This window comes from Cervus canadensis, chromosome 16, assembly GCF_019320065.1.
Source record: "Cervus canadensis isolate Bull #8, Minnesota chromosome 16, ASM1932006v1, whole genome shotgun sequence".
Lineage (NCBI taxonomy): Eukaryota > Metazoa > Chordata > Mammalia > Artiodactyla > Cervidae > Cervus > Cervus canadensis.
In genome coordinates, this window is record NC_057401.1 from 55,795,115 (window position 1) to 55,820,337 (window position 25,223).

General features: G+C 40.5%; 1 protein-coding gene across 1 annotated transcript in view; it reads right to left on the reverse strand.

The window, feature by feature from the left end:
• DNAH5 (dynein axonemal heavy chain 5) overlaps positions 1 to 25,223 on the reverse strand; it is a 317,085-nt gene that overhangs the window by 36,076 nt on the left and 255,786 nt on the right. The window contains exons 65-70 of the mRNA XM_043489075.1: positions 24,972 to 25,154; positions 11,248 to 11,491; positions 10,142 to 10,256; positions 9,458 to 9,648; positions 4,085 to 4,206; positions 204 to 353 (exon numbers count right to left, since the gene is read on the reverse strand). Of these exons, the coding sequence (XP_043345010.1) occupies positions 204 to 353; positions 4,085 to 4,206; positions 9,458 to 9,648; positions 10,142 to 10,256; positions 11,248 to 11,491; positions 24,972 to 25,154 (1,005 nt within the window). The remainder of the gene's footprint in view (positions 1 to 203; positions 354 to 4,084; positions 4,207 to 9,457; positions 9,649 to 10,141; positions 10,257 to 11,247; positions 11,492 to 24,971; positions 25,155 to 25,223) is intronic.

Genomic DNA, 25,223 nt, shown 5'->3' on the forward strand with positions numbered 1-25,223 from the left:
AAATTAGTAAATCACTTAGCCACTTGTACACCTCAGTACAATTATTTCTTATTTATTTTTCCATTTTTCACAATTGCATTGTTGGAAAATTGGAAGCCCACATGAAAATTCTCATGGGGGTTAACGTTTTAAATACTCTTTAAAATTTAAAAGGAAATTCTCCTTTAAAATATTCTCTTATTTTTAACATATGCACTTTTTACCTGGGCAATGGTTCTGTCGGGACACCAGGATCTAATAAGGAGAAGACGTCGAAAGCAGTCAAGAGATTTATCATAGGCATTTGGAAGGGCTTCCTCCTCAGGGTTTTCCTTATCAAACCAAATTTTCCACATTTTCTCATTTCTTGATATCTGAAAATACCAGGGGATAAGAAATGTGTCACACCACAGAAAGATCTTTCAATAAGACTTCACAGATATTTTTCTGACGATTCCAGACATGTGTGAATGATATCCTGTGTGTGTGCGTGCTCAGGCGTGTCTGACTCTTTGCAACCCCATGGGCTGTAGCCCACCAGGCTCCTCTGTCCACAGGATTCTCCAGGCAAGAATACTGGAGTGGGAAAAGGAAATGACATCCCTTGACTATTTTTTAAAGTTTTATAGCCTGGTACCAAAAAGTTTGAGAGCCGAAAATCAAATGTGATTTGCTCTGAAGTCAATCTGTATTAACACCAGCCTACAGGCCCCTTTGAAAGGGAGAAGCCTGCTATGTAATTTCTTCTATGCCTTTGTGGTAACAACTCCGTAAAGAATAAAGAGATCAATGGAAATTCATTTTCACTATTTTAAGGAAATCTGTTTTGATCCATGAGATCTCCCAGGATCAAGAATCAAGTCTCATTGACTTATGTTTCCTCATTTCCCAGGATCATTCTTGAACAAAAGACATTTAATACATGTTTATTATTGAAGCTTTCTGGTCAATACTCTAACAATCTAGAGTCATTTGAAATATACCACTTAACATCATCAAGTGAATAATCACACTTGCTTCATTTGGGCAATTGATAAAGGGGAAGAAAAAAGACAATTCATTATCCCTTAAAGGTTACAAAAATTGAAAAGAGATAAGCATTAAACAAACAAACATCCCACAATCACAGAATAAGTCAGATCTGCAGATAAACATGATCTTATGTTCTCTGGTATATTTCCTTTCACTAAGCAACCTAAATGTCCATCAGCAAATGAATGGATAAAGAAGTTGTGGTACATGTATAAGTGGATTGTTTTTCTGCTGCTGTTCAGTCGTGTCTGACTCTTTGCAACCCATGGACTGTAACCCTCCAGGCTCCTCTGTCTATGGGATTTCTTAGGCAGGAATACTGGAGTGGGTTGCCATTTCTTCCTCCAGGGGATCCTCCCAACCCAGAGATCAAACCCACATCTCTTGCATCTCTTGCACTAAGAGGTAGATTCTCTACCACTGCACCACCTGGGAAGCCTACAGTGGAATATTACTCAGCCATAAAAAGGAACTGAATTAGGTCATCTGCTGTAATGCGAGTGAACCTAGAGTCTGTCATACAGAGTGAAGGAAGTCAGAAAGAGAAAAAGAAATACTGTATATTAATGCATATAAGTGGAATCTAGAAAAAATGGTACAGATGAACCCATCTGCAGGGCAGGAATAGAAACACAGATGTAGAGAATAGACATGTTGACACAGAAGGGGAAAGGGAGGGTGGGATGAACTGAGAGATTTTGGAGTGACATATATACACCATCATGTGTAAAACTGGAGAAGGAAATGGCAACCCACTCCAGTATTCTTGCCCAGATTATTCTATGGACAAAGGACCCTGGTGGGCTACATCCACGGGGTCACAAACAGTTGGACATGACTGAGTGACTAAGCATACACACACACATGTGTGAAACAGATGGTTATTGGGAAGCTGTTGTATAGCACAGGGAGCTTAGCTCGGTGCTCTGTGATGAACTAGGGGGTGGATAGGGGGTGGATGGGAGGGAGGTCTAAGAGGGAGGGGATATATGTATACATATAGCTGGTTCACTTCGTTGAAACTAACAACATGGTTAAGCCATCATACTCCAATTAAAAAAAAACAGCTCCAAGTGTATTTCTCAGAGGTGTAATCAAAGGAAAAAGGCATATGGGTTCATATTCAGAAAGTATCATGTAAGAATAAAAAATAACCTGTTTCAAACACAAAAGACTACAATATGTGGAGGGATTTCAGGTATAAAATCTAATCTCCAGAAGACAGTTACTTCAATAACAAATAATGGTACAGGAAAGGTCACTAGGAGTTACCCCATGGGGGAACAAGTTAGGATGCATTAAAATCTCCCAAAGAAAAGCTATTTAGCCCAAGAGAATAGCTTGCACCCAAATTACATGGTCATCACCAGGCCTAAGCCAAAACATAAAAATATAGCTTAAGCTTTCCGTCAACCTAAGCTGGCAAAGTCAAGGACCAACGTTAGGACAAATACCATATGACGTCATTTCTAAAGGCTTCCCTGGTGACTCAGGGGGTAAAGAATCTGCCCACAATGCAGAAGACCTGGGTTCGATCCCTGGGTCGGGAAGATCCCCTAGAAAAGAGAATGGTTACCCACTCCAGTATTCTGGCCTGGAGAACCCCATGGACAGAGGAGACTGGCAGGCTACAGTCCACGCAGTCCCAAAGAGTTGGCCACGACTGAGTGACTAACATACACAAACACATCATTTTTAAAATGTGATGCAAATAGATTTACTTATGAAACAGAAACAAATTCACAGACATAGAAAATAAATTGATGGTTACAAAAAAGGAAAGGGGGTAGGAGAGAGAGAAATCAGGGGTTTGGGATTAGCAGATATAAACTTCTATATATACAATAGATAAACAACAAGGTCCTACTGTACAACACAGGGAACTATATTCAATATCTTATAATAAATTCTAATGAGAAAGAATATAGTGTGTATGTGTGTGTGTATGATCATGTGTGCGTATAAAACTAAATCACTTTGCTGTACTCCAGAAAATAACATAACACTGTAAATCAACCATGTGTGAAAGTGAAAGTGTTAGTTGCTCAGTCAAGTCCGACTCTTTGCGACCCCGTGGACTGTAGCCCATCAGGCTCCTCCTCTGTCCATGGGATTCTCCAGACAAGAATACTAGAGTGGGTATCCAGGGGATCTTCCAGACCCAGGGATCAAACCCAGGTCTCCTGCATTGCAGGCAGATTCTTTACTATCTGAGCCTCCACAGAAGCCCAATCATACTGCAGTTTGAAAAAGGACCAGTATTTGAACATTTTCTGCTCAAAGCCTTCAACCTGCAGCTGAAGAAAGCCACCTTGCCATCGACACAACTTCCAGCTGGTCATCAGATTTTCAGGAACCTGTTTCTTGACTTGTCCCAATTCAACTTTCCATACCCAAGTGCCATAATTCCAATATATACACAATTCATCAAAACGGGCTGTTTTTATGAAAGGACAACAAGTTCTAAAAATAAAAGGCCAGGTGTTTGTGTTAGATTCATACCCAGATGCCTAGCTAAGGCAGTATAAACAGGGAGAGAAAGAAGAGAGAGACAGGAACTAGAGGCAAGAAAGGATATTCAGCATTCAGAGGCAGGTTGTTCCTATTTCTCATCATTCAATCTACAGGAAGATGGCAAAACTTCTTGACCATATCTAATTTCTCTCTTTTTTTTTTTTTTTAGAGAAAAGCAGTACTAGAGTTTCATTTGAGTAGAAAAACCAAAAACAAAAAAAAATTGAAAATAGCATAAAAAGATTTTATATTGTAACAGCAATCTCTTAAGCTAATTGAATCTGTTTTCCCATTGGTAGATCTCCAATTGGTGATACTGACACATGGCCCAGGACAACATTAGTTAAACTTCCTGGGCAACTAATTTCTTCCTGGAGCCTGCCATGGGTGGAGTGTGTTTTATCAGAATATGAATGAGCCATGAGGAAGGTCAAGCACTGGTCATTCCATTTTGGGAGTGACAGCAGTAAGAAATCTTTCTCTTCCCCAAACAGCCAGGGATAAATCAGGAAGCTGCCCACCGGGATATTATCATAAGTTTATTCAAAGCACAAGTTACCTGATCAAGGACATCAGAAAACTGTCTAAGTTTGCTGAGTTCCACCAAATTTAACCAGGTCATGTCCAGGATCCATTTAGACGGTTTAGGAGGACAGGCTTTCAAGTCCAAGGAGGCACCACCTTTCAAGTTAAACATGTTATGTTAATAAAATTTTGTTTCTGTACTGTAAAACAATATCTGTATTTTTTAAAAAATCTTGCTGAAACTATATTAATATTAATTCTTTTACTACCTTAACATTAATTAAACTCAGAAATATAAACCATAGTGATGAATAAGCTTTAACATTTAATAAAGAAACAGATGCTTTTAGAAAAACACATTTAAGGATCAGTGATATAGGTTTGGATACAGGTAAGTGGTGGATTCTGTCTTAGCTACACCTGGCTAAGGTATGGGACAAGTTAACTCATCTGCCCAAGACTGTGTATTCAAATATGTACAATGAGAATAATGACACCGAGGTGTTTCCTGGTGGTTCAGATGGTGAAGAATCTCCCTGCAATGAGGGAGACCCAGGTTTGATCCCTGGGTCAGGAAGATTTCCTGGAGAAGGAAATGGCAACCCACTCCAGTAATCTTGCCTGGAGAATTCCATTGGCAGAGGAGCTTGGCAGGCTATAGTCCATGGGGTCACAAAGAGTCCAATGCCACTGGGAAACTAACACTTTCACTTTCACTTCAGGTGTTGTGATAATGACAGAAAATACATAAGGTGAGTGTGAGGCACTCAAAACAGGATCAAGGACACAGCTGAGAGTCACTAAATGAGCAGCTGTTTTCAGCATTAAGAACTGCCGAATATTGACACAAGCTCATTTTAAGGATGAGTTTCACTGTCAGATGGCATCACCGACACAATGGACATGAGTTTGAGCAAACTCCAGGAGATAGTGAACAGCAAGGAAGCCTGGAGTGCTGCAGTCCACGAGGTTGCAAAGAGTCAGACACGACTGACCAACTGAACAACATTTTAAGGAGAGAATCTATCTAGATTTGTTTGTAACACTACCAGTGTTTAAGAGATTCTCCTCTATGAACCAGTGTATTATTCACATCCATGTTGAGCACATCCAAGGGCCCTGTGTTATGTCATTTATTCTTGATCAATCTACCCACAACAAACATTTCCATTGGGTACTGACTCCTATCTCTTCACTGATAATTCATCTAACCTCGTATAACTCATATAATTCTCATAGCACCATGAAATAAATAAATGACAGCTTAAAAATGTTACTGTTGTTCATCCCAGAAAAACTAAATGTGTGAACAATCATATTTTAAATCAAAGCAAGAGCTAGCAAGTCTTCTATAGGATAAAATATACCATTTAATAAATAATATCTATTAAAATGCTTCAAGGAAAATATGGTCTAAGCATAATTCTTCAAAGGATATAACCAACCCATTTGGCTACAATCTTTTTTGGAACAGAGCAGGTCATAAACAAGTAATAATACTCAAGATATTTATTGAGGCAATCTCTACTTTATTCAGGTACCATGGACCCCACGAAATTGCTGTCTTTTGCCAAATCCATCTTAGTAGACTTCCAAGGTAAGTGGAATAAGAGGTAAGTGAAGTCATTTCAGTGAAAATATTAGCTCATAAAATCAAAACAGATTGCTTGAACACCAGGAAGCAGTTAAAGACCGAAGTACAATGGCACTGTGCTGAAAAATGTCACACCAATTCCCATGGAAAATGTCCATTTTCCAACAAACTGAAAAGAATAACGTTTCCACCACAGGGTTAGAGAAAAGCCTTTCTTGGAAAAGAGGATTCCTTGAAACCATACCATTATTCATTGTTTAATAGAGGGTAACTCTGTCATGAATATCTTGGCTGCCTCGGAAGGATACAATGGGTCACAAAGAACATTGTAGTGGAGGGTGGGGACACACTCCTGGATAACATGGCACCAGATTAGATGGACACCCAAAGAAGGAACAGCTGGGATGGCAAAGATGATTGAGAATTAAATCTTTATCATTAAACTTTGTAAAACTGAAACATGCTTATAATGATTCATACAAGCTGCATCACACAAACATGAAGTGACATAGCCAAGGCAGACTAAGACCTCTGGACTCACCTTTTCCCATCTTAGAGAAGAGTAAATTAAAAGATCAGTATCAAAACACTATTGCTATCTAAACACTTTCAACCAAGTGATTTTAAAATCCTTACAGAGGGAGTTGATGTCTTTGGGCAGCTCTCAACCAACATAACTAACAAAGGGAAATCTTATGAAGCCCTGTGTGCTAACGGAGCATAAGAAATAGGTGCTGAATGCAGGAAGTCCACAAAATCCTGTCCAACCTACACAAGTCTCAGACAAATCAAAATAACCTAAAAAACTAAAGATAAAATAACAATGCCCATCATCTGCTGAGCATATTCTATGTTCCAGGGTTTATATAAATTGTGTGAATTCTCAATAATCCTATTATGTAGATATGACTATCCTTGCTTCATAGCTAAGGCAACTGAACCTTGAAAAGTTTAAATAACCTGCTCAAAACCACTTATCCCCAAGTGGCAAAGCCACTAGTTTCCCTTAGAGTGTTTCCAACTCTAAATTCCATGTTTGTTTTGATCATGCCGAACTGTAACATACTTTACAGTATCTTAACCATTTCTGGATGTCAAGGTCAATGTCATTCCCATGAGGAAAGGCATCTTATGCCTGAAATGAGGATTTCAGGAACAACTTTCCCATAGGAAACTCCATCAACTGAAGGGCCAGAGTCACTGAGGTCAGAAATCAGTTATATACAAAGGACTCACTGAAGAAGGCAACTCCTATACCTACACATCTACCTAAGGTGATGTCTCTCCAGACTATTCATCTTCCATGTGCTCTGATTTAGGAAGCTTGGAACATAAAAAAACAAAGGCAAGGGTTCAAGGATTAGAGACAAAGAAGAGACAGAAAGAGATATCATCCAAAAATCATACATTTCTAAGTTTTCATGTCTAAATGATGAGTCTTCATTGTCATTATAAGCTATGTATGCGTTGTTGTTCATTCACTAAGTTGCGTCTGACTCTTTGTGACCCCATAGACACCAGCATGTCAGGCTCCTCTGTCCTCCACTATCTACTGGAGTCTGCTCAAACTCATGTCCATTGAGTCGGTGATGCCATCCAACCATCTTATGCTCTGTCATCCCCTTCTCCTGCCTTCAATCTTTCCCAGCATCAGGGTTTTTTCTAATGAGTCAGTTCTCATCAGGTGGCCAAAGTATTGGAGGTTCAGCATCAGTCCTTCCAATGAATATTCAGGACTGACTTCCTTTAGGATTAGACTGGTTTGATCTCCTTGCTGTCCGAGGGACTCTCAAGAGTCTTCTCCAGCACCACAGTTTAAAAGCATTGATTCTTCAGTACTCAACCTTCTTAATGGTCCAACTCTCACATCCATACACGACTACTGGAAAAACCATAGCTTTGACTAGACGAACATTTTTCGGCAAAAGGATATCTCTGCTTTTTAATATGCTGTCTAGCTTGCCACAGCTTTCCTTCCAGGCATATGTATATAAGTACGCATTTGTATGTATGTAAGTGTGACTCTGACCTACACACTCCCATTGTGCCCTTTCCTTCTGCCCCCATGGGATCCTCTTCAAGTTTCTCTGCAAATCTACTCTCCATGTAGGTGAAGTCATGAAAATCCACCCCTTGTCCAAAGACAAAGTTGTGTTTTATCTTTAAAGATAAATCTCCAGGGACTTCCTTGGTGAGACTTCAAGCTCCCCATGCAGGGACTGGGTCAGCCCCTGGTGAGGGAACTAGATTCCACATGCCTCAACTAAGAGTTCACATGCCGCAACTAAGCCCCAGTGCAGCCAAATAAATAAATATTTTTTTTTAATGTAGACCTTTGTTTAGAAATGTATAGTACTGGGTTGGCCAAAAAGTTTTTGGGGGTTTTCCATAAGATGTTATGGGAAAAACGCAAATGAACTTTTTGGCCAGCTTGCCTGGAAAATTCCATGGACAGAGGAGCCTGGTGAGCCACAGTCCATGGGGGTCACAAAGGGTTGGACACAACTGCATGACTAACTTTCACTTTCAATCAATTCAGTTCAGTCACTCAGTTGTGTCTGACTCCTTGAAACCCCATGGACTGCAGCGCACCAGGCTTCCCTGTCCATCACCAACTCCCAGAGCTTGCTCAATATTGGCCAGCCTAATAGATTGTTCAGCCTGTGAACAATGCTGCAACAGACACAGAGGAAATATGCATGGGATGAGCAGCATGGTCGCTCACCGCTGCTCAGGCGCCCTGCTTGCTACGCTTTGCCTCCAACACACTGGAGACAGTACGAGGCTCCCTCCCAACAGAGGCACTGATGCCAGCTCCTCTTCCTTCGGCAGCACCCCCTGCGCCTCCAGGTCTTGGCTCACCTGTCCATCTCCCAGGAGTCCTACTCCATTAGAAATCCCATTAAATATCTCATTTAAAATGTTAACATTCCCCCTCACTCCACATACTGCGTAACTCCCCGTCTCCCTTATCTTTGTCTGTCCCCCACCCCCACAGTGTTTACTAGCTTCTCACACAATTTACTTGTTTATTAAGTGTTCCAAGTGTCTATTCTGTGTCCTGGCACATAGAAGATTCTCAATAAATATTCACGCAGGGACCTGCCTGCTGGATAAGAAGAGTGGATAAGGATCTGCCTGCCAGTGCAGGGAACACGAGTTCGATCCCTGGTCCTGGAAGATTCCACATGCCATGGAGCAACTAAGCCCATGTGCTGTAACTACTGATCCCGTGCCCTAGAGCCAGCAAGCTGCAACTACTGAACTTATATGCTGCAACTACTGAAGCCACTGCACCTAGAGCCTGCTCTCTGAAACAAGAGAGGCTATCACATGAGAAGCCTTCACACCACAACAAAGAGTAGCCCCTGCTTCCTGCAACTAGGGAAAGCCCATGCAGAGCAACAGAGTGAAAGTGAAGCCACTCAGTCATGTCTGACTCTTTGCAACCCCCGGACTGTAGCCTACCAGGCTCCTCTATCCATGGGATTCTCAAGGCAAGAATACTGCAGTGGGTTGCCATTTCCTTCTCCAGGGGATCTTCCCAAGTCAGGGATCAAAGCCGGTCTCCCGCATTGTAAGCAGATGCTTTACCATCTGAGAGCAACAAAGACCCAGCACAAAATATATATATTTTTTAATACAATAAATAAAATTTTTAAAAATTTCATGCAATAAATGAACAAATAAAATATCTCTCATAAGTGCAATCTTCAATCAAGTGCAAGGAAACTACTGCTAAAACACACACACAACCCTCACATAATTCGTACATCTGCACCCATGCGCAACGCTTTCTAGTCGTATACTGACCTTTAATAAGGGTGAGAAACTCTTCATGCTTGACTCGGTTCCTCTGGATGTCAATCTTCAGGGTAAGCAGCAGCGTGAACAGGAATTTGTGCTCCTCATACAGCCCCCGGGCTGTGTACTTAAAAATCTCATAGGTCATGTGCTCAATGATATTAGCGATCCTCTTGCTTGTAATTGGGCTCTTGACAGACCTGGAGAAGACAGCATTTAAATCAGGTTTAGCCCACTGCCCTTTTCAATCATTCTTAGAAACAACGTCTTTCATGGAAAATAAGTAACTCTGGAGGACCAATTCTTATTTTATACACATCATTAGTAAGCCTCCTAAATCTGAAATAACAAGCATTCTCTCAACATGAAATAACATAAAAGAATCCTTCACGTCGTCTGAATCAATTTTTACCCGCCGAACATTATCACTCACAACAACATCTGGGGAATTTTCTTGTTAAATAGAAACTCGTGAACCCAAAAGAATCGATCAATGGATGAATAGTTGGTAGAGCTTTCCCCGAGCATAAAATAACAAACAAGAATGATTTGTTAACATACTGGTAATTACGCTCAATTTAGATTAAAAAAGGAGACAAGCTTAGTAGCAAAGCGGGGGAAGTTATCAACATAATATCCTCATTCCATCCCACAGATACTGAATTCAGCTTGGCTTCCTGAGTACAGACATACCTGGCCAAGGAAAGGTCAAACAAGCCAAGAAACTGGCGGAGCGAAGTCTGATACATCTCATTAACCAAGCGCATCTCCGTGATGAGAAAGTAGAGGATGCTACCCCGGGTGGCGACTGAAAGACAAAGATCAAGGTCGCACTTGCTATGAGGGTGGACAATAAATGACCCGTGCACAGATCAGTCTGAATGGTAAACGAAAACAACAAGGTTCATAGTCTTAGCAATGACTATCTACCAGCAATGGAGTCTAGAACAATGTCATTATATACATTTAATTGTTCTTTATAAGATCTGTACAAGTAGTCTGCTGTTTGCCCTCATTAAGTAATACGTTCCATTTGAGAATCTCTAGATCTCTTATAAATACATTTTATTACATTTTCTCATAGGTAGAGAAGACAACCAATGGGACAGCATAGGTTGTAACACCCAGCAACTTGCGTAGGCACTGTAAGGACCTCATTCTTGAGCTCCATGAAGAAGCCCTGACTAACCCCAGCCTCAAGTTGGCAAACCAAGGCATCACAGAGATGATGCTCCTGACTGTCTACCAGTAGATATTATTTCAATTATTTTTCCAGAAGGCATAATAAATTACTAAAGGAAATTGAATTCTTTTAGCAGGTTCCCTTTATAACCCATAAACAACACTGATTTGTTGATTTACGTATAAGACTGAAGAGTTCCCATGAGACCAGAGAACTACCTTCCTGTTAGGAAGACTACAAACAAAATACAGGCTTATTGTTACCAATGATAAACAACTAACGAACAGCCCACAAACGCAGCATGAATTCCTCAGACTTCACTAATTTGCAGTCAGATGTCCTCTAAAAACTCTCCTCTTAACTTTCTGGTTTAAAAATAAGTTCATAGAAACCTTAAGGAATTTGCCAGCAACATTAATTATAAGTGCTTAGAAAATTTACACCATCATAAAACTTCTTCATCTCAATTTTGCTGAATATTTAAAGAAATGGCATAAAACATAAATGACCACCCCACATTGCATAGTCGTTTTCATAACATCCTTACTTCGATTTCTCTAATTCTCATTTCTCGCTTCATTTTCCTGTGACATTTGTCTTTCATTACCAAACTCACCGGGTCTATATTCCTCCCGGGCTGAGTTAATTTGAATTTCTGTCTCGGCTGAAATTTCCAGCTTCTGTGTCACCTCCTCAGCTGTCTTTTTTGTCTTATTCAACACCAGGATGAGACTCTCGTCTTCCACCAGGGACCCCTGGGTGCTGGTCAGACGGTAAAGCAAATTATCTTCCAGCTCCTTCATCTTCCTTTTGTTTGCAGTTACATCTTCCATGAGATGAGTTCTTTCTTTCTCCAATTCCTGTTAATTTGCATAAATATATTTTCTTCCTTAATTAACAACTATCATTAAGCCATCCCTTAAAAGGTTTACCTATTGGGCTCTCTTGAGTTCCTGCACTGTAGTTATCAGATTTGACTGCAGGAAATACAGACATCAAAATCAGAGGAGATGAATTCATAGAGGAAAGAACTGGTGGCAAACAACATAAAATGTGCTAAAAATATTACCAATGCTAACAATTTACCATCCATTTATTTCCTAAAGTCGACTCAGCTTTAAGTGACTTTTATGATCATATTTATTCCTGTTTTGAAACTGAAATTTGTTTGAATATAACATGCAGCTTAGATTAAATACATTTATCTCTGCTTAGTTTCTTGTTTAAAAGAGCTCTATTGCCATTTGAATGTGATTATTTTCAACTTGCCTGTTGAAATAGTATCCAACTCTGTGACAAGCAAGTGTGCAAAAGTTAGGCAGGTAAACTGTGCTGTTACTGCAGGTACATATAAATTGAAAAGTCATCTTGACTTGAAAAGGAAAGATGTTATTCTCTTCAAGAGAAGGGAAGTTCTGAATCCTTCCTGAAAGACCTTTGTGGGAAGCTGGGGAGAAAATGGTTTTGGGAGATTATTGTCCTGATTGGCTATTTCTTCCTTATAGGGAGTTTGGAGAAAGACAGACAGTGAAAGAGAAGGAAAGAAAAGATGGGGTTGGTGAGGGTGGGGGAAGGAGGAAATGGCCATGACACCAAATAAGCCAAACCAGAGACAACATGCTTCAGACACCAGGTCAAACTGTACATGAAAGTCAAATTGTTTCATGAGCGATTCTAACTGGAGGTTAATAAAAGAATCAAAAAAGGAAAAGACAATGAGGAAATAGAATTTAAAATCTGCAAAGAAGGACTTCCCTGGGGGTTCAAAACCGTAGAGGGCATGTGTGTCCACTGCAGGGGACAAGGGTTTCATCCCTGGTTGGGGAACTATGATCCCCCATGCCTTGTGATACGGCCAAAAAAGATTTTTTTAATAAAAATTAAGTGGTCAATCTGCATCAGTGAGAAACCCAAGAATACGATATCAAAAATTAAAATTAAATTTAAAGAGAAAAAATATGCATCTGCAAGTCTGCTTGAAGACCTTTCTAAATATAGTGTCCATTGACAAGGTGCCTAGCTGCATCACTAAAGAAGCTATGCACATTTCAGGGTAAATACAATTCGGGAAAACTAAGGTTAAATGCAGGTGCCTTGAATGGGAAAGCACTGTCAGCAGTTTAGGTCCAGCTACCAGGCATGTGGTACCAAGCTCACGGTGACAGAGTGACTTCAGAAAGGTCCATACTCAACTAGGTATTCTAGAAGGACTCAGCAGGTTTTATAGATTCTATATCCTACCTAGAAAACTAGAAATCTAAAGTTATATACAGTGATGAATCATATGAAAACATATATAAAACATAATGAGACTATTCACTAATGACAAGATTATTTACTTTCTAATATAACACACAATTTACTTGATAGTTATGCTCCAAGGATTTTTTAGTTCATTGATACATTCTCCAACTCTTAGTACAATGCCCGTACATGGTCGGCTCTCAATACTGCAGAGTGAATGATTAATCACTCTACCCTTTTTCAAACTGGTAAACTGAAACATATTAGTGTACCAGAAAATCTAGTCATGTCTTAGTGCCAGAAATACAGACATGAAAATTCTGCCTTTGTAACAAAAACCATGAAGTTACAAATAAAGGTCCTGATGACAAAATTGCATACAGACAAAAAGCAAAGAGCACTGGCCTCTGCTTTACGGTCCAGCTAGTTATTTACCATTGGTTGAACAATTACGAGGATGGGACCCTACCAGACTCCCAGCTCATCTCTAAGCACAGTGAGTCAGGTCTAGAACATTCTAGAAAAGAAAAATTCTCTCCTTAAGCAAAACAAATGCTCCTTCAGGAAAACAAACTTGACTCAATTCTTAATTCTTTGAGATATAGCAATGCAATTAAGACTTACTTATCTTTGCTTCCATGTGCTATTTGGTAACATTTGAAAGCTTTCTTACTGGTCATTTTAATTCATTTATTCACTAAATAAGAATCTCAAAGTTGAGCTTCTGTAGAACTTAGTACAAACAAGTGACATTTAATGACTACTATAAAAATCATTTCCATAAACAGTTTCAATAAATGCACTCGCAATATGGTTACACTAGGAAATAAAGTGATAATAAAATTAAATGGAAATAATTCAAATATTATTATTGCCATATTCCTAAATTTTATGTACTCTCATTATCATTTTGGAGTCCCTAGAGGTAAGTCCCTACAGGACTCTCAAAGTCCTCACCTGAAGACAGGTAAGAAAAGGAAAGCAAAGCAGTGGGAAGAGTGAGGATTTTGACATCAAGACGACTTGTTTCAGTTCTAACTCCCAGGACTTACTAACTGCATGACCTTCACCATGTTACATAAGTCTATATGCCTCAGTTTCTTCATCTGCAAAATGTACACAAATCAGCTCAGAGAGAGATTGTGCGGGGATCAGCAGCAGAGTAGCTGAGACCAGTGCCTGGATCACAACAGCTGCTCAGGATACGTCTCTTCTCTTCCACCCTCTCCCTTGATTCGTTTCCAGCCTGGATTTTTCAGATGCAGTATAATATTTATTTGGAAATCAATAGTTTGAAAAATAGAATTACAAGTCAATACAAAATAAATCACATCTGGGAATATCATGTAACATAAAAGCATAGTAAAGTAGTTGAAATGGGATTTTTAAAAAGGAGAACTTTCTAATCTTCCACTTATAATGCTAAAGATTCATGCTTTCATGTCTGCTGGAGTCAGACCATGGGCCATCAAATCCCGAAACTGCACCAATTCTCACTGAGCCTTTCCATAAAGTAATTTTTCTTCTGTCCATTTTTTTTCCCAGTTACACAGCAATTGCCATAATTTGGGTTTTAGTTTGTGCTTGGAGGACTGCTGTAACCATGACTGGTCTTCCTGCTGACCGTCATCACCCCACGTTCTGCCCCAAGTCATCGAGGGATTTCCCTTTACTATTTGAAAAGGCCCAAAACGTTCAACATAGTTTATAAAACCTGTTACAATCTACATTTCCAATCTCATCTCCACTTGAGAACTATGGGATTGAGACTAAAATTATGCTCCATATTGCTTATGAAAACCATTATTAATAAATACAGTTATTAGTGATGCATATAATAAGTTGTGAAATTACTCCATCCCTAATTTTAAAGAGTTAAGTAAAAGTTTGAACATTATTGAAATGGTTGTGTTCAATTTAATATCACTAACAACATTAATTAAATAAAATTGTCAATTAGAGTAATGCTTATATTCCCAAAGGATTAAAATAAGGCTAAGTAGTGAACAGTATGAGAAGGCAAAATGATAGGATACTGAAAGAGGAACTCCCCAGGTTGGTAGCTGCCCAATATGCTACTGGAGATCAGTGGAGAAATAACTCCAGAAAGAATGAAGTGATGGAGCCAAAGCAAAAACAATACCCAGTTGTGGACGGGACTGGTGATAGAAGCAAGGTCCAATGCTATAAAGAGCAACATTGCAATAGGAACCTGGAATGTTAGGTCCATGAATCAAGGCAAATTGGAAGTGGTCAAACAGAAGATGGCAAGAGTGAATGTCGACATTCTAGGAATCAGCGAACTAAAATGGACTAGAATGGGTGAGTTTAACTCAGATGACCATTATATCTATGACTGTGGGCAGGAATCCCTTAGAAGAAATGGAGTAGCCATCATAGTCAACAAAAGAGTCCGAAATGCAGTACTTGGATGCAATCTCAAAAATGACAGAATGATCTCTGTTCATTTCCAAGGCAAACCATTCAATATCACAGTAATCCAAGCCTATGCCGCAACCAGTAACGCTGAAGAAGCTGAAGTTGAATGGTTCTATGAAGACCTACAAGACCTTTTAAAACTAACACCCAAAAAAGACGTCCTTTTCATTACAAGGGACTGGAATGCAAAAGTAGGAAGTCAAGAAACACCTGGAGTAACAGGCAAATTTGACCTTGGAGTACGGAATGAAGCAGGGCAAAGGCTAATAGAGTTTTGCCAAGAGAACGCACTGGTCATAGCAAACACCCTCTTCCAACAACACAAGAGAAGACTCTACACATGGACATCACCAGATGGCCAATACCAAAATCAGACTGATTATATTCTTTGCAGCCAAAGATGGAGAAGCTCTATACAGTCAGCAAAAACAAGACCTGGAGCCGACTGTGGCTCAGATCATGAACTCCTTATTGCCAAATTCAGACTTAAACTGAAGAGAGTAGGGATAACCACTAGACCATTCAGGTATGACCTTAATCAAACCCCTCATGAATATACAGTGGAAGTGAGAAATAGATATAAGGGACTAGATCTCATAGACTGAGAGCCTGATGAACTATGGACAGAGCTTCGTGACATTGTACAGGAGACAGGGATCAAGACCATCCCCATAGAAAAGAAATGCAAAAGGCAAAATGGTTGTCTGAGGAGGCTTTACAAATAGTTGTGAAAAGAAGAGAAGCAAAAAGCAAAGGAGAAAAGGAAAGATATTCCCATTTGAATGCAGAGTTCCCAAGAATAGCCAGGAGAGATAAGAAAGCCTTCCTCAGCGATCAATGGAAAGAAATAGAGGAAAACAACAGTTTTCCTAAATAGGAAAGACTAGAGATCTCTTCAAGAAAATTAGAGATACCAAGGGAATATTTCATGCAAAAATGGGCTCAATAAAGGACAGAAATGGTATGGACCTAACAGAAGCAGAAGATATTAAGAAGAGGTGGCAAGAATACACAGAAGAACTGTACAAAAAAGATCTTCATGACCCAGATAATCACAATGGTGTGATCACTGACCTAGAGCCAGACATCCTGGAATGTGAAGTCAAGTGGGCCTTAGAAAGCATCACTACGAACAAAGCTAGTGAATGTGATGGAATTCCAGTTGAGCTATTTCAAATCCTGAAAGATGATGCTGTGAAAGTGCTGCACTCAAGATGCCAGCAAATTTGGAAAACTCAGCAGTGGCCACAGGACTGGAAAAGGTCAGTTTTCATTCCAATCCCTAAGAAAGGCAATCCCAAAGAATGCTCAAACTACCGCACAATTGCACTCATCTCACACGCTAGTAAGGTGATGCTCAAAATTCTCCAAGCCAGGCTTCAGCAATACGTGAACTGAGAACTTCCAGATGTTCAAGCTGGTTTTAGAAAAGGCAGAGGAACCAGAGATCAAATTGCCAATATCCGCTGGATCATCGAAAAAGCAAGAGAGTTCCAGAAAAACATCTATTTCTGCTTTATTGACTACGCCAAAGCCTTCGACTGTGTGGATCACAATAAACTGTGGAAAATTCTGAAAGAGATGGGAATACCAGACCACCTGACCTGCCTCTTGAGAAACCTGTATGCAGGTCAGGAAGCAACAGTTAGAACTGGACATGGAACAACAGACTGGTTCCAAATAGGAAAAGGAGTACGTCAAGGCTGTATATTGTCACCCTGCTTATTTAACTTATATGCAGAGTACATCATGAGAAATGCTGGGCTGGAAGAAGCACAAGCTGGAATCAAGATTGCCAGGAGAAATATCAATAACCTCAGATATGCAGATGACACCACCCTTATGGCAGAAAGTGAAGAGGAACTAAAAAGCCTCTTGATGACAGTGAAAGAGGAGAGTGAAAAAGTTGGCTTAAAGCTTAACATTCAGAAAAGTAAGATCATGGCATCTGGTCCTATCACTTCATGGGAAATAGATGGGGACACAGTGGAAACAGTGTCAGACTTTATTTTTGGGGGCTCCAAAATCACTGCAGATGGTGACTGCAGCCATGAAATTAAAAGACGCTTACTCCTTGGAAGGAAAGTTATGACCAACCTAGATAGCATATTAAAAAGCAGAGACATTACTTTGCCAACAAAGGTCCATCTGGTCGAGGCTATGGTTTTTCCAGTGGTCATGTATGGATGTGAGAGTTGAACTGTGAAGAAAGCTGAGCACCAAAAAATTGATGCTTTTGAACTGTGGTGTTGGAGAAGACTCTTTGAGAGTCCTTGGACTGCAAGGAGATCCAACCAGTCCATCCTGAAGGAGATAAGTCCTGGGTGTTCACTGGAAGGACTGATGCTGAAGCTGAAACTCCAATACTTTGGCCACCTCATGCGAAAAGTTGACTCATTGGAAAAGACCCTGATGCTGGAAGGGATTGGGGGCAGGAGGCGAAGGGGACAACTGAGGATGAGATGGCTGGATGGCATCACCGACTTGATGGGCATGAGTTTGAGTAAACTCCGGGAGATTGTGATGGACAGGGAGGCCTGGCGTGCTGCGATTCATGGGGTTGCAAAGAGTTGTACACGACTGAGCAACTGAACTGAACTGAAGAAGTACATTTCCCCCATAGTTTGTACTGACAAAATAATCTACTTTAAAGTAAATACTAACAAACACATGAAAAGATGCTCAACATCACTCATTATCAGAGAAATGCAAATCAAAACCACAATGAGGTACCATTACACGTCAGTCAGGATGGCTGCTATCCAAAAGTCTACAAGCAATAAATGCTGGAGAGGGTGTGGAGAAAAGGGAACCCTCTTACACTGTTGGTGGGAATGCAAACTAGTACAGCCGCTATGGAGAACAGTGTGGAGATTTCTTAAAAAACTGGAAATAGAACTGCCATATGACCCAGCAATCCCACTTCTGGGCATACACACTGAGGAAACCAGATCTGAAAGAGACACATGCACCCCAATGTTCATCGCAGCACTGTTTATAATAGCCAGGACATGGAAGCAACCTAGATGCCCATCAGCAGATGAATGGATAAGGAAGCTGTGGTACATATACACCATGGAATATTACTCAGCCATTAAAAAGAATTCATTTGAATCAGTTCTAATGAGATGGATGAAACTGGAGCCCATTATACAGAGTGAAGTAAGCCAGAAAGATAAGAACATTACAGCATACTAACACATATATGTATGGAATTTAGAAAGATGGTAACGACAACCCTATATGCAAAACAGAAAAAGAGACACAGAAGTACAGAACAGACTTTTGAACTCTGTGGGAGAAGGTGAGGGTGGGATGTTTCAAAAAGAACAGCATGTATACTATCTATGGTGAAACAGATCACCAGCCCAGGTGGGATGCATGAGACAAGTGCTCGGGCCTGGTGCACTGGGAAGACCCAGAGGAATCGGGTGGAGAGGGAGGTGGGAGGGGGGATCGGGATGGGGAATACGTGTAAATCTAGTGCTGATTCATGTCAATGTATGACAAAACCCACTGAAAAAAATTAATTAATTAATTAATTAAAAAGAAAAAAAAATAAAGTAAATACTACAACCTAAAGTAATATTTGGAATTACAAAAGCAAACTATTCACTAAATACCACCCTAGTCGCCAAACATTAGACTAGAACAATAGTCAGAGGACAAAGAAAGATATCTCTGAAAGAAAATCAGACAATTTCTACTTGCTTTCCATGAGATTTTTAAAAGGAAAGCCTACCTTGGGATAAAGTTTTAGGCATATTTTCATTTGTATGATTGATATAAACAAAGTTCTGTTGAACTACAACTTTATTTCCAAATACTGTTCTTCTTCAAATTAATATGTAGGGGAGAATTAAGCAAAATAATTTTGTCTATAAGCATTTTTCCTAACAAAGGGATTATCTCTTAACACACAGACAGACAGACACACACACACACACACACAGAGAATAGTAAACATTTGTGTTATGTATTCTTCACATTAAGGGCTTCCCTGGTGGCTCAAATGTTAAAAAAATTTGCCTGCAATGCAGAAGACCTGAGCTGATCCCTGGATCAGGAAGGTTCCCTTCTCCAGGGGATGTATTCTTTACACTAAGGGTACAACAAAAAAATTTATATAAACTGTGATAAAGTGAAAAGTATCCCCAAGTCGAGTAAGAAAGTACAGTAGTGATTCAGTGCAAGTTCAGGAAATGTACTATTAATTAATTAAACGATCAGAACTTAAGTGGCTCAGGAGCTTTCCTGGTGGCTCAGTCGTAAAGAATCTGAGTGTCAATACAGGAGACACGGGTTCAAATCCCTGACGCGAGAAGACCCCACATGCCGTGCAGCAACTAAGTCCCTGCGCCAAAACTATTGAGCCTGTGCTCTAGAGCCCAGGAGCTACAACTACAGAGTCCACTCACCGCAACAACTGAAACCCTCGCGCCCTAGAGCCCGTCTTCCACATCAAGAGGAGCCAGCAAAGTGAGAAGCCCGAGCACCGCAACTAGAGAGCATCCCCCACCCACCGCAACTAAGAACCCACGCAACGAAGATCCAGCACAGCCAAAAATAATAAATAAATAAACTACTATTTTAATAAAGTGGCTCAATGAAGATACAAATGAAAACAAAAATTCTTTGTGTACATAAAATTCATCTATCGCCAGAGTTTTCGAAACAATCAAAGGAAATAGATGGCAGCCTTCCAGAGTTCTCATTTTAAGGTATCACTCAGGCTTTCATTCCCAAAGAGTCTTCTCTCTGTCCCTTGCACTGGTAATTAAAATGAAAGGGTAAACAACTGAACACAGATTTATTTGTTTCTCCACCAAATGAGCTGGTGATAACAATGTTTATTTAGTGTCTTTATTAAATTATTTTTCATGTCAGTCCCACCAAGTTCAGGTCCTTCTACCTCCAAAAGAATTAAATCACACACCTGTTTGCTCATCTGAAATTCTGAACAATGATGACCCTTGAGGCTTTGCATTTTATGGCCAGTAGAGGTTGTTAACTGTTTATGAATATTTCTCTCCTAGGAGTATATAGTTCTTTTTGAGTTTCTGTCCTATTCTCTAGGATCAAGATGAGAGAGACCCTAAGAGACTGGGTTTCTTTAAAGGAAAGTTTCTGGAGGGCTACTGATCTGCTGCTGTTTAAAAAGGTCTTGATACATCACCTTCTGGTGACAAGAGAAAGCTGTCTAAATCTACTCACAAGAATAACATCGGATCAACAATTGTACTGGACTTGGATGTGAACTTGGACAGCCCATGCATTTAAAAAGACTGCCTTGAAGCACAGAGAAAGTTATAAAGTTGGTTAAAAATCCGCTTTCCTTCCATTCATATGCTCTACGGTTTCCATTTGTTTCTTAAGTAAACAAACCTGAGGGTCTGACAGGCTGGACAGTGGAGCATTCGTGAGACCAGATCCTGTGTGATAATAAAGCTCCTCCTCACTGCCTCTATTCCCAGAACACTGGACAGCTGGTAGATTTATGGACTCAAAGAAGAGTGGACTTTCCCTTGCATCCTAAGTTATTGTTCCAAGCCTCCTTTCACCAGAAGGATCAAGAGAGCGGTGAAGGCATAACTTATCCTGACTGAAGAAGTTTACCACTGATTTTGATGTTTCCCCACATTTAGGGAATGTCTTAGATGCTTTCCAACATCAACCTCATACCTATGGGATTTTCTTAACTTCCAACAGCCCCCTCCTTGGCTCAATAGCATTTAATATTGATATTTTTACAATCACTCAAAAAGTGATTATAAGGGAGACTGCATTGTTGCTAAAGTCAAAGAAATAATTTAGACTTAAAAAGAGTTTTATATCTGTGTCCATAGGCACAGACATAGGCTCTTATCAACTCAGGAACTAGATGACAAAAAATTCCCTGAAAGTGAAGATCAACTTAGACCCACTTGCCCAGGCTGCAAAGATTCAGCAGAGTGAGCAGATTCAGGGGCACAGTGGGCAGAACAGATGCTGCAAAAGGAAAGGCTTCCGGCAGAAAGCAGGCTACTAAAATCCAGCACAATCAAGTCCAGCAGCTCAGAGCTGAAGAACTGATGCTTTCAAACTGTGGTGCTGTAGAAGACTCTTGAGAGTCCCTTGGACTGCAAGGAGATCAAACCAGTCAATCTAAAGGAAATCAACCATGAATATTCATTGGAAGGACTGATGCTGAAGCTCCAATACTTTGGCCACGTGATGCAAAGAGATGGTTCATTGGAAAACACCCTGATGCTGGGAAAGGTTGATGGCAAGAGGAGAAGGGGGCAACAGAGGATGAGATGGTTGGATGGCATCACTGACTCAATGGATTATGAGTTTGAGGAGACTCCAGGAGTTAGTGAAGGACACGGAAGCCTGGGTGCTGCAGTCCACGGGGTCACAAAGATTTGGACACGACTGAGCTACTGAACAATAACAACAATGAAGCTCACTTCTTGCATAATGCTTTGCTTCAGAGAAAAGAAAATAGAGATTACATGTTGTATTATAATGTGGTTCAGGGTAAGATGGCCCTCTGTTATTATAACAGAAAGAGTGTCATATTGCTCTGACCACACCTCTATAAAAATCATTTACCGTGAGCCTGGAATGAACTCTGATAATGAGACGATGGTAAGAGAATGAAGTGTCAAAACACTCAGCTTTCCCAGGAAGTAAGGCAAAGTCCAGCCTGGGATCCTTACTGGCTTTCCAAGACTGTTCAAAGTCTTCCAATGAGCTTAAAGTGCTCCTTATTTCATTTTAAACCTCTGCTGCAACAATTAACGACTCAGCCCTGGAGTTGTTTTGTTGCAACTAAAAATCTGGGAAACCAAATTATTTTTTTTTCCCAAGGAGACCGCCTTCATCTCAGCTAAACAGAGAGAAAGTTGAGGACAAGGATATTATTCAAAGTGCCATCAAAGACCCTTATCTCCCTGAAGCCAACACCACAGGTAAAAGCAGAGCCTGTGTATAAAACAGACAACTAACAAGAACCTACTGCAGGGCACAGGGGACTCCATTCAGCGCTCCGTGGAGACCTGACTGGGACGGGAATCCAGAAAAGCGGGGATACGTGTATATGTTTATGTATATGTGCACTCAGCTTCTCAATCATGTCCAACTCTTTTTGACTGTAGCCCACCAGGCTTCTCTGTCCATGGAATTTTCCAGCAAGAATACTGAAGTGGGTTACCATTTCCTACTCCAGAGGAGCTTCCCTGACTCAAGGATTGGACCCACATCTCTTGCATCTCCTGCATTGGCAGGCAGAGTCTTCACCACTGTGCTACCTGGGAAGTCCATGTATATGTATATGCATATGCATAGCCGATTCGCTTTACTGTATAGCCAAAGCTATACTGTGGAGCAACTCTTGTGCTATTTAGTTGCTAAGTCATATCGGACTCTTTATAAATAAACCCCATGGACTTGGTTGCCATTTCCTTCTCCAGGGCATCTTCCTGACCCAGGGATTGAACCCGCATCTCCTGCATGGACAGATGGATTCTTTACCACTGAGCCACCAGGGAAGCCTGTAAAGCAACTATACTCCAATAAAAATGAAAGGAAGGAAGAAAGAATGGAAATAAGAAAAAATGGGAGGAAGGAAGGAAGTGAGGTAGGTAGGTAAGTAGATAGATAGACAGACAAACAGACAGATAACAGGCGATGGATATTAAACTGAAGACCCTCAAGGATGCCCAGGCTCCACAGGCCTTGTTGTTGATTAAGAATCCTAGTCCTTTCTGAAGTGAGGCTGCATCAGCACTAAAGTTCTTCAACCATCTTGACTGAGACTCCAAAAATAAACAAGTACATATTTGGAAGGCTGTTACTCCAGTCTCTGGTAGGAATTCTAGCATCAGTTCCTACCACATGGAAGTCACCAACCATGTGAATTGATGAAACTGGATTAAACCCTCTTAATGTAACTTCCAACTACATAACTCTGTGATCTGTGTACCATAAATTAAAAATAAACAGAAAAGTGAAAGTCAAAGTGTTAAGTCACTCAGTCGCATCTGATTCTTCGCAACCACATTTGACTCTGGCCAACCAGACTCCTCTGTCCATGGACTTCCCAGGCAAGAATATTGGAGTGGGTTGCTATTTCCTACTCCAAGGGATCTTCCCAACCCAGGGATGGAACCTGGGTCTCCTGCGTTGAAGGCAGATTCCTTACTGTCTGAGCCACCAGGGGTTTTTTAAATAAATAGAGAAGATTCATAAAAAGGGAAGAAGGGAAGGAGACAGAGAAATACAGGTACAAGGGAGGGCTCAGAAGAGGACACGTGGTCAGACATAGAGAAGAGGTGATAAAAGGAGGGGCAGATCCCAAAGATTTTGCTGATAGTTTTAACCTAAATAAATCTTTAGGTCAGTGTGGAAGGGGGGCATAAATTAAACTGAACTCCTCACGGCTATCTAACTCAAGAAGAAAATCAATAGAAACTTTCAGAGTTCACACAGCCTCATCGACAGAGTCCCATTAAAACCCTCCAGATTTCTTTCCTTACAACTCAAAAGTTCCCTGGAGAAAATGCTGATTCAGAACAAGGAAGTTTATAAATTATTGGCCATTTCTCATTGAGAGAAAACAGACACAGAATTATGCTTAGAGCGTAGTGAAGCCAGTAGCCTTCAGAAGGTGTACAGTGAAATCTAGGGTAACAAAGTTGTCTTCTTGCAAGCTATAGCAAGCACTCTTGGATAACAAATAAGAATTGGCAGTGCTGTGCTATCTGGGTACAATGTTCCAATTTTATATTCCAAAAGCATAATGATGAATCAAATGAAATAAAAACCTAGATGTATACTGTGTGGGTGCATGTATGTGTGTGGTCAGTCATGTCTGATTCTTTGCAACCCCATCAACTATAGACCTCAAGACTCCTACGTCCATGGGATTCTCCAGACAAGAATATTGGAGTGGGTTACCATTTCCTCCTCCAGGGCATCTTCCTGACCTAGGGATCAAACCTGTATCCCCTACATCTCCTGCATTAGCAGGTGGATTCTTTACCACTGTGCCACCTGGGAAACCCCAGACATACTAGAAAGCTAAAATTCAACGGGTGACTAGAACTAGGAATAGAACAAACTTCAGAAAATTTAAGGAGTATAAAACCAGAACTGTGATGCTGAAAATGAGACAGATATTCTCATAGTTACATCATTCCCCTATATAAAATCAATTGATGATACATATGTTATTTATGTGATACAGATGCAGTGTACCAGGTAGATATTGGCTAGCTGTTATTAAAGACACTTGAAAATGAATAATGGAAGAAACACGGGAATTAAAAGGGGGATTCAATCCCATCACACTGTTCATCACCTTATTTTTGTTAATGAAAGAACCACAATGTGATGCAGAAAGGGGGAGGGCCATACTCTGTGCTGTGTTTAGTTGCTCAGTCATGTCTGACTCTTTGTGACCCCACAGACTATAGCCCGCCAGGCTCCTCTTGTCCATGGGGATTCTCCAGGCAAGAATACTGGAGTGAGTTACCATGCCCTCCTCCAGGGGATCTTCCCAACCCAGGGATCGAACCCAGGTTTCCCACACTGCAGGCAGATTCTTTACCATCTGAGCCCCCAGGGAAGCCCTGGTGGGGCTGCATACTTTACTTTGTTGCACACTTTACTTACCTGCTTCTCTGTGAGAATGACTCTCCCCAGTAACTGGTCTTCTAGACCTTTCATAGTGACTGTGAAATCGATGATGGAGGTCCGAGCACTTATTTCAGGGGTGTAGGCTGGATTGGGCAGCTTGGTGGTGATGTAGAGTCTGAAGCCATCCATCACATCTATCTCTTTGTCACCGACTTTCACCTTTGTTATAAAAAGAAAGTTAAAAGTAAAAAAAAAAACACAGATACACCTCACTGTGTGTTTTTTGCT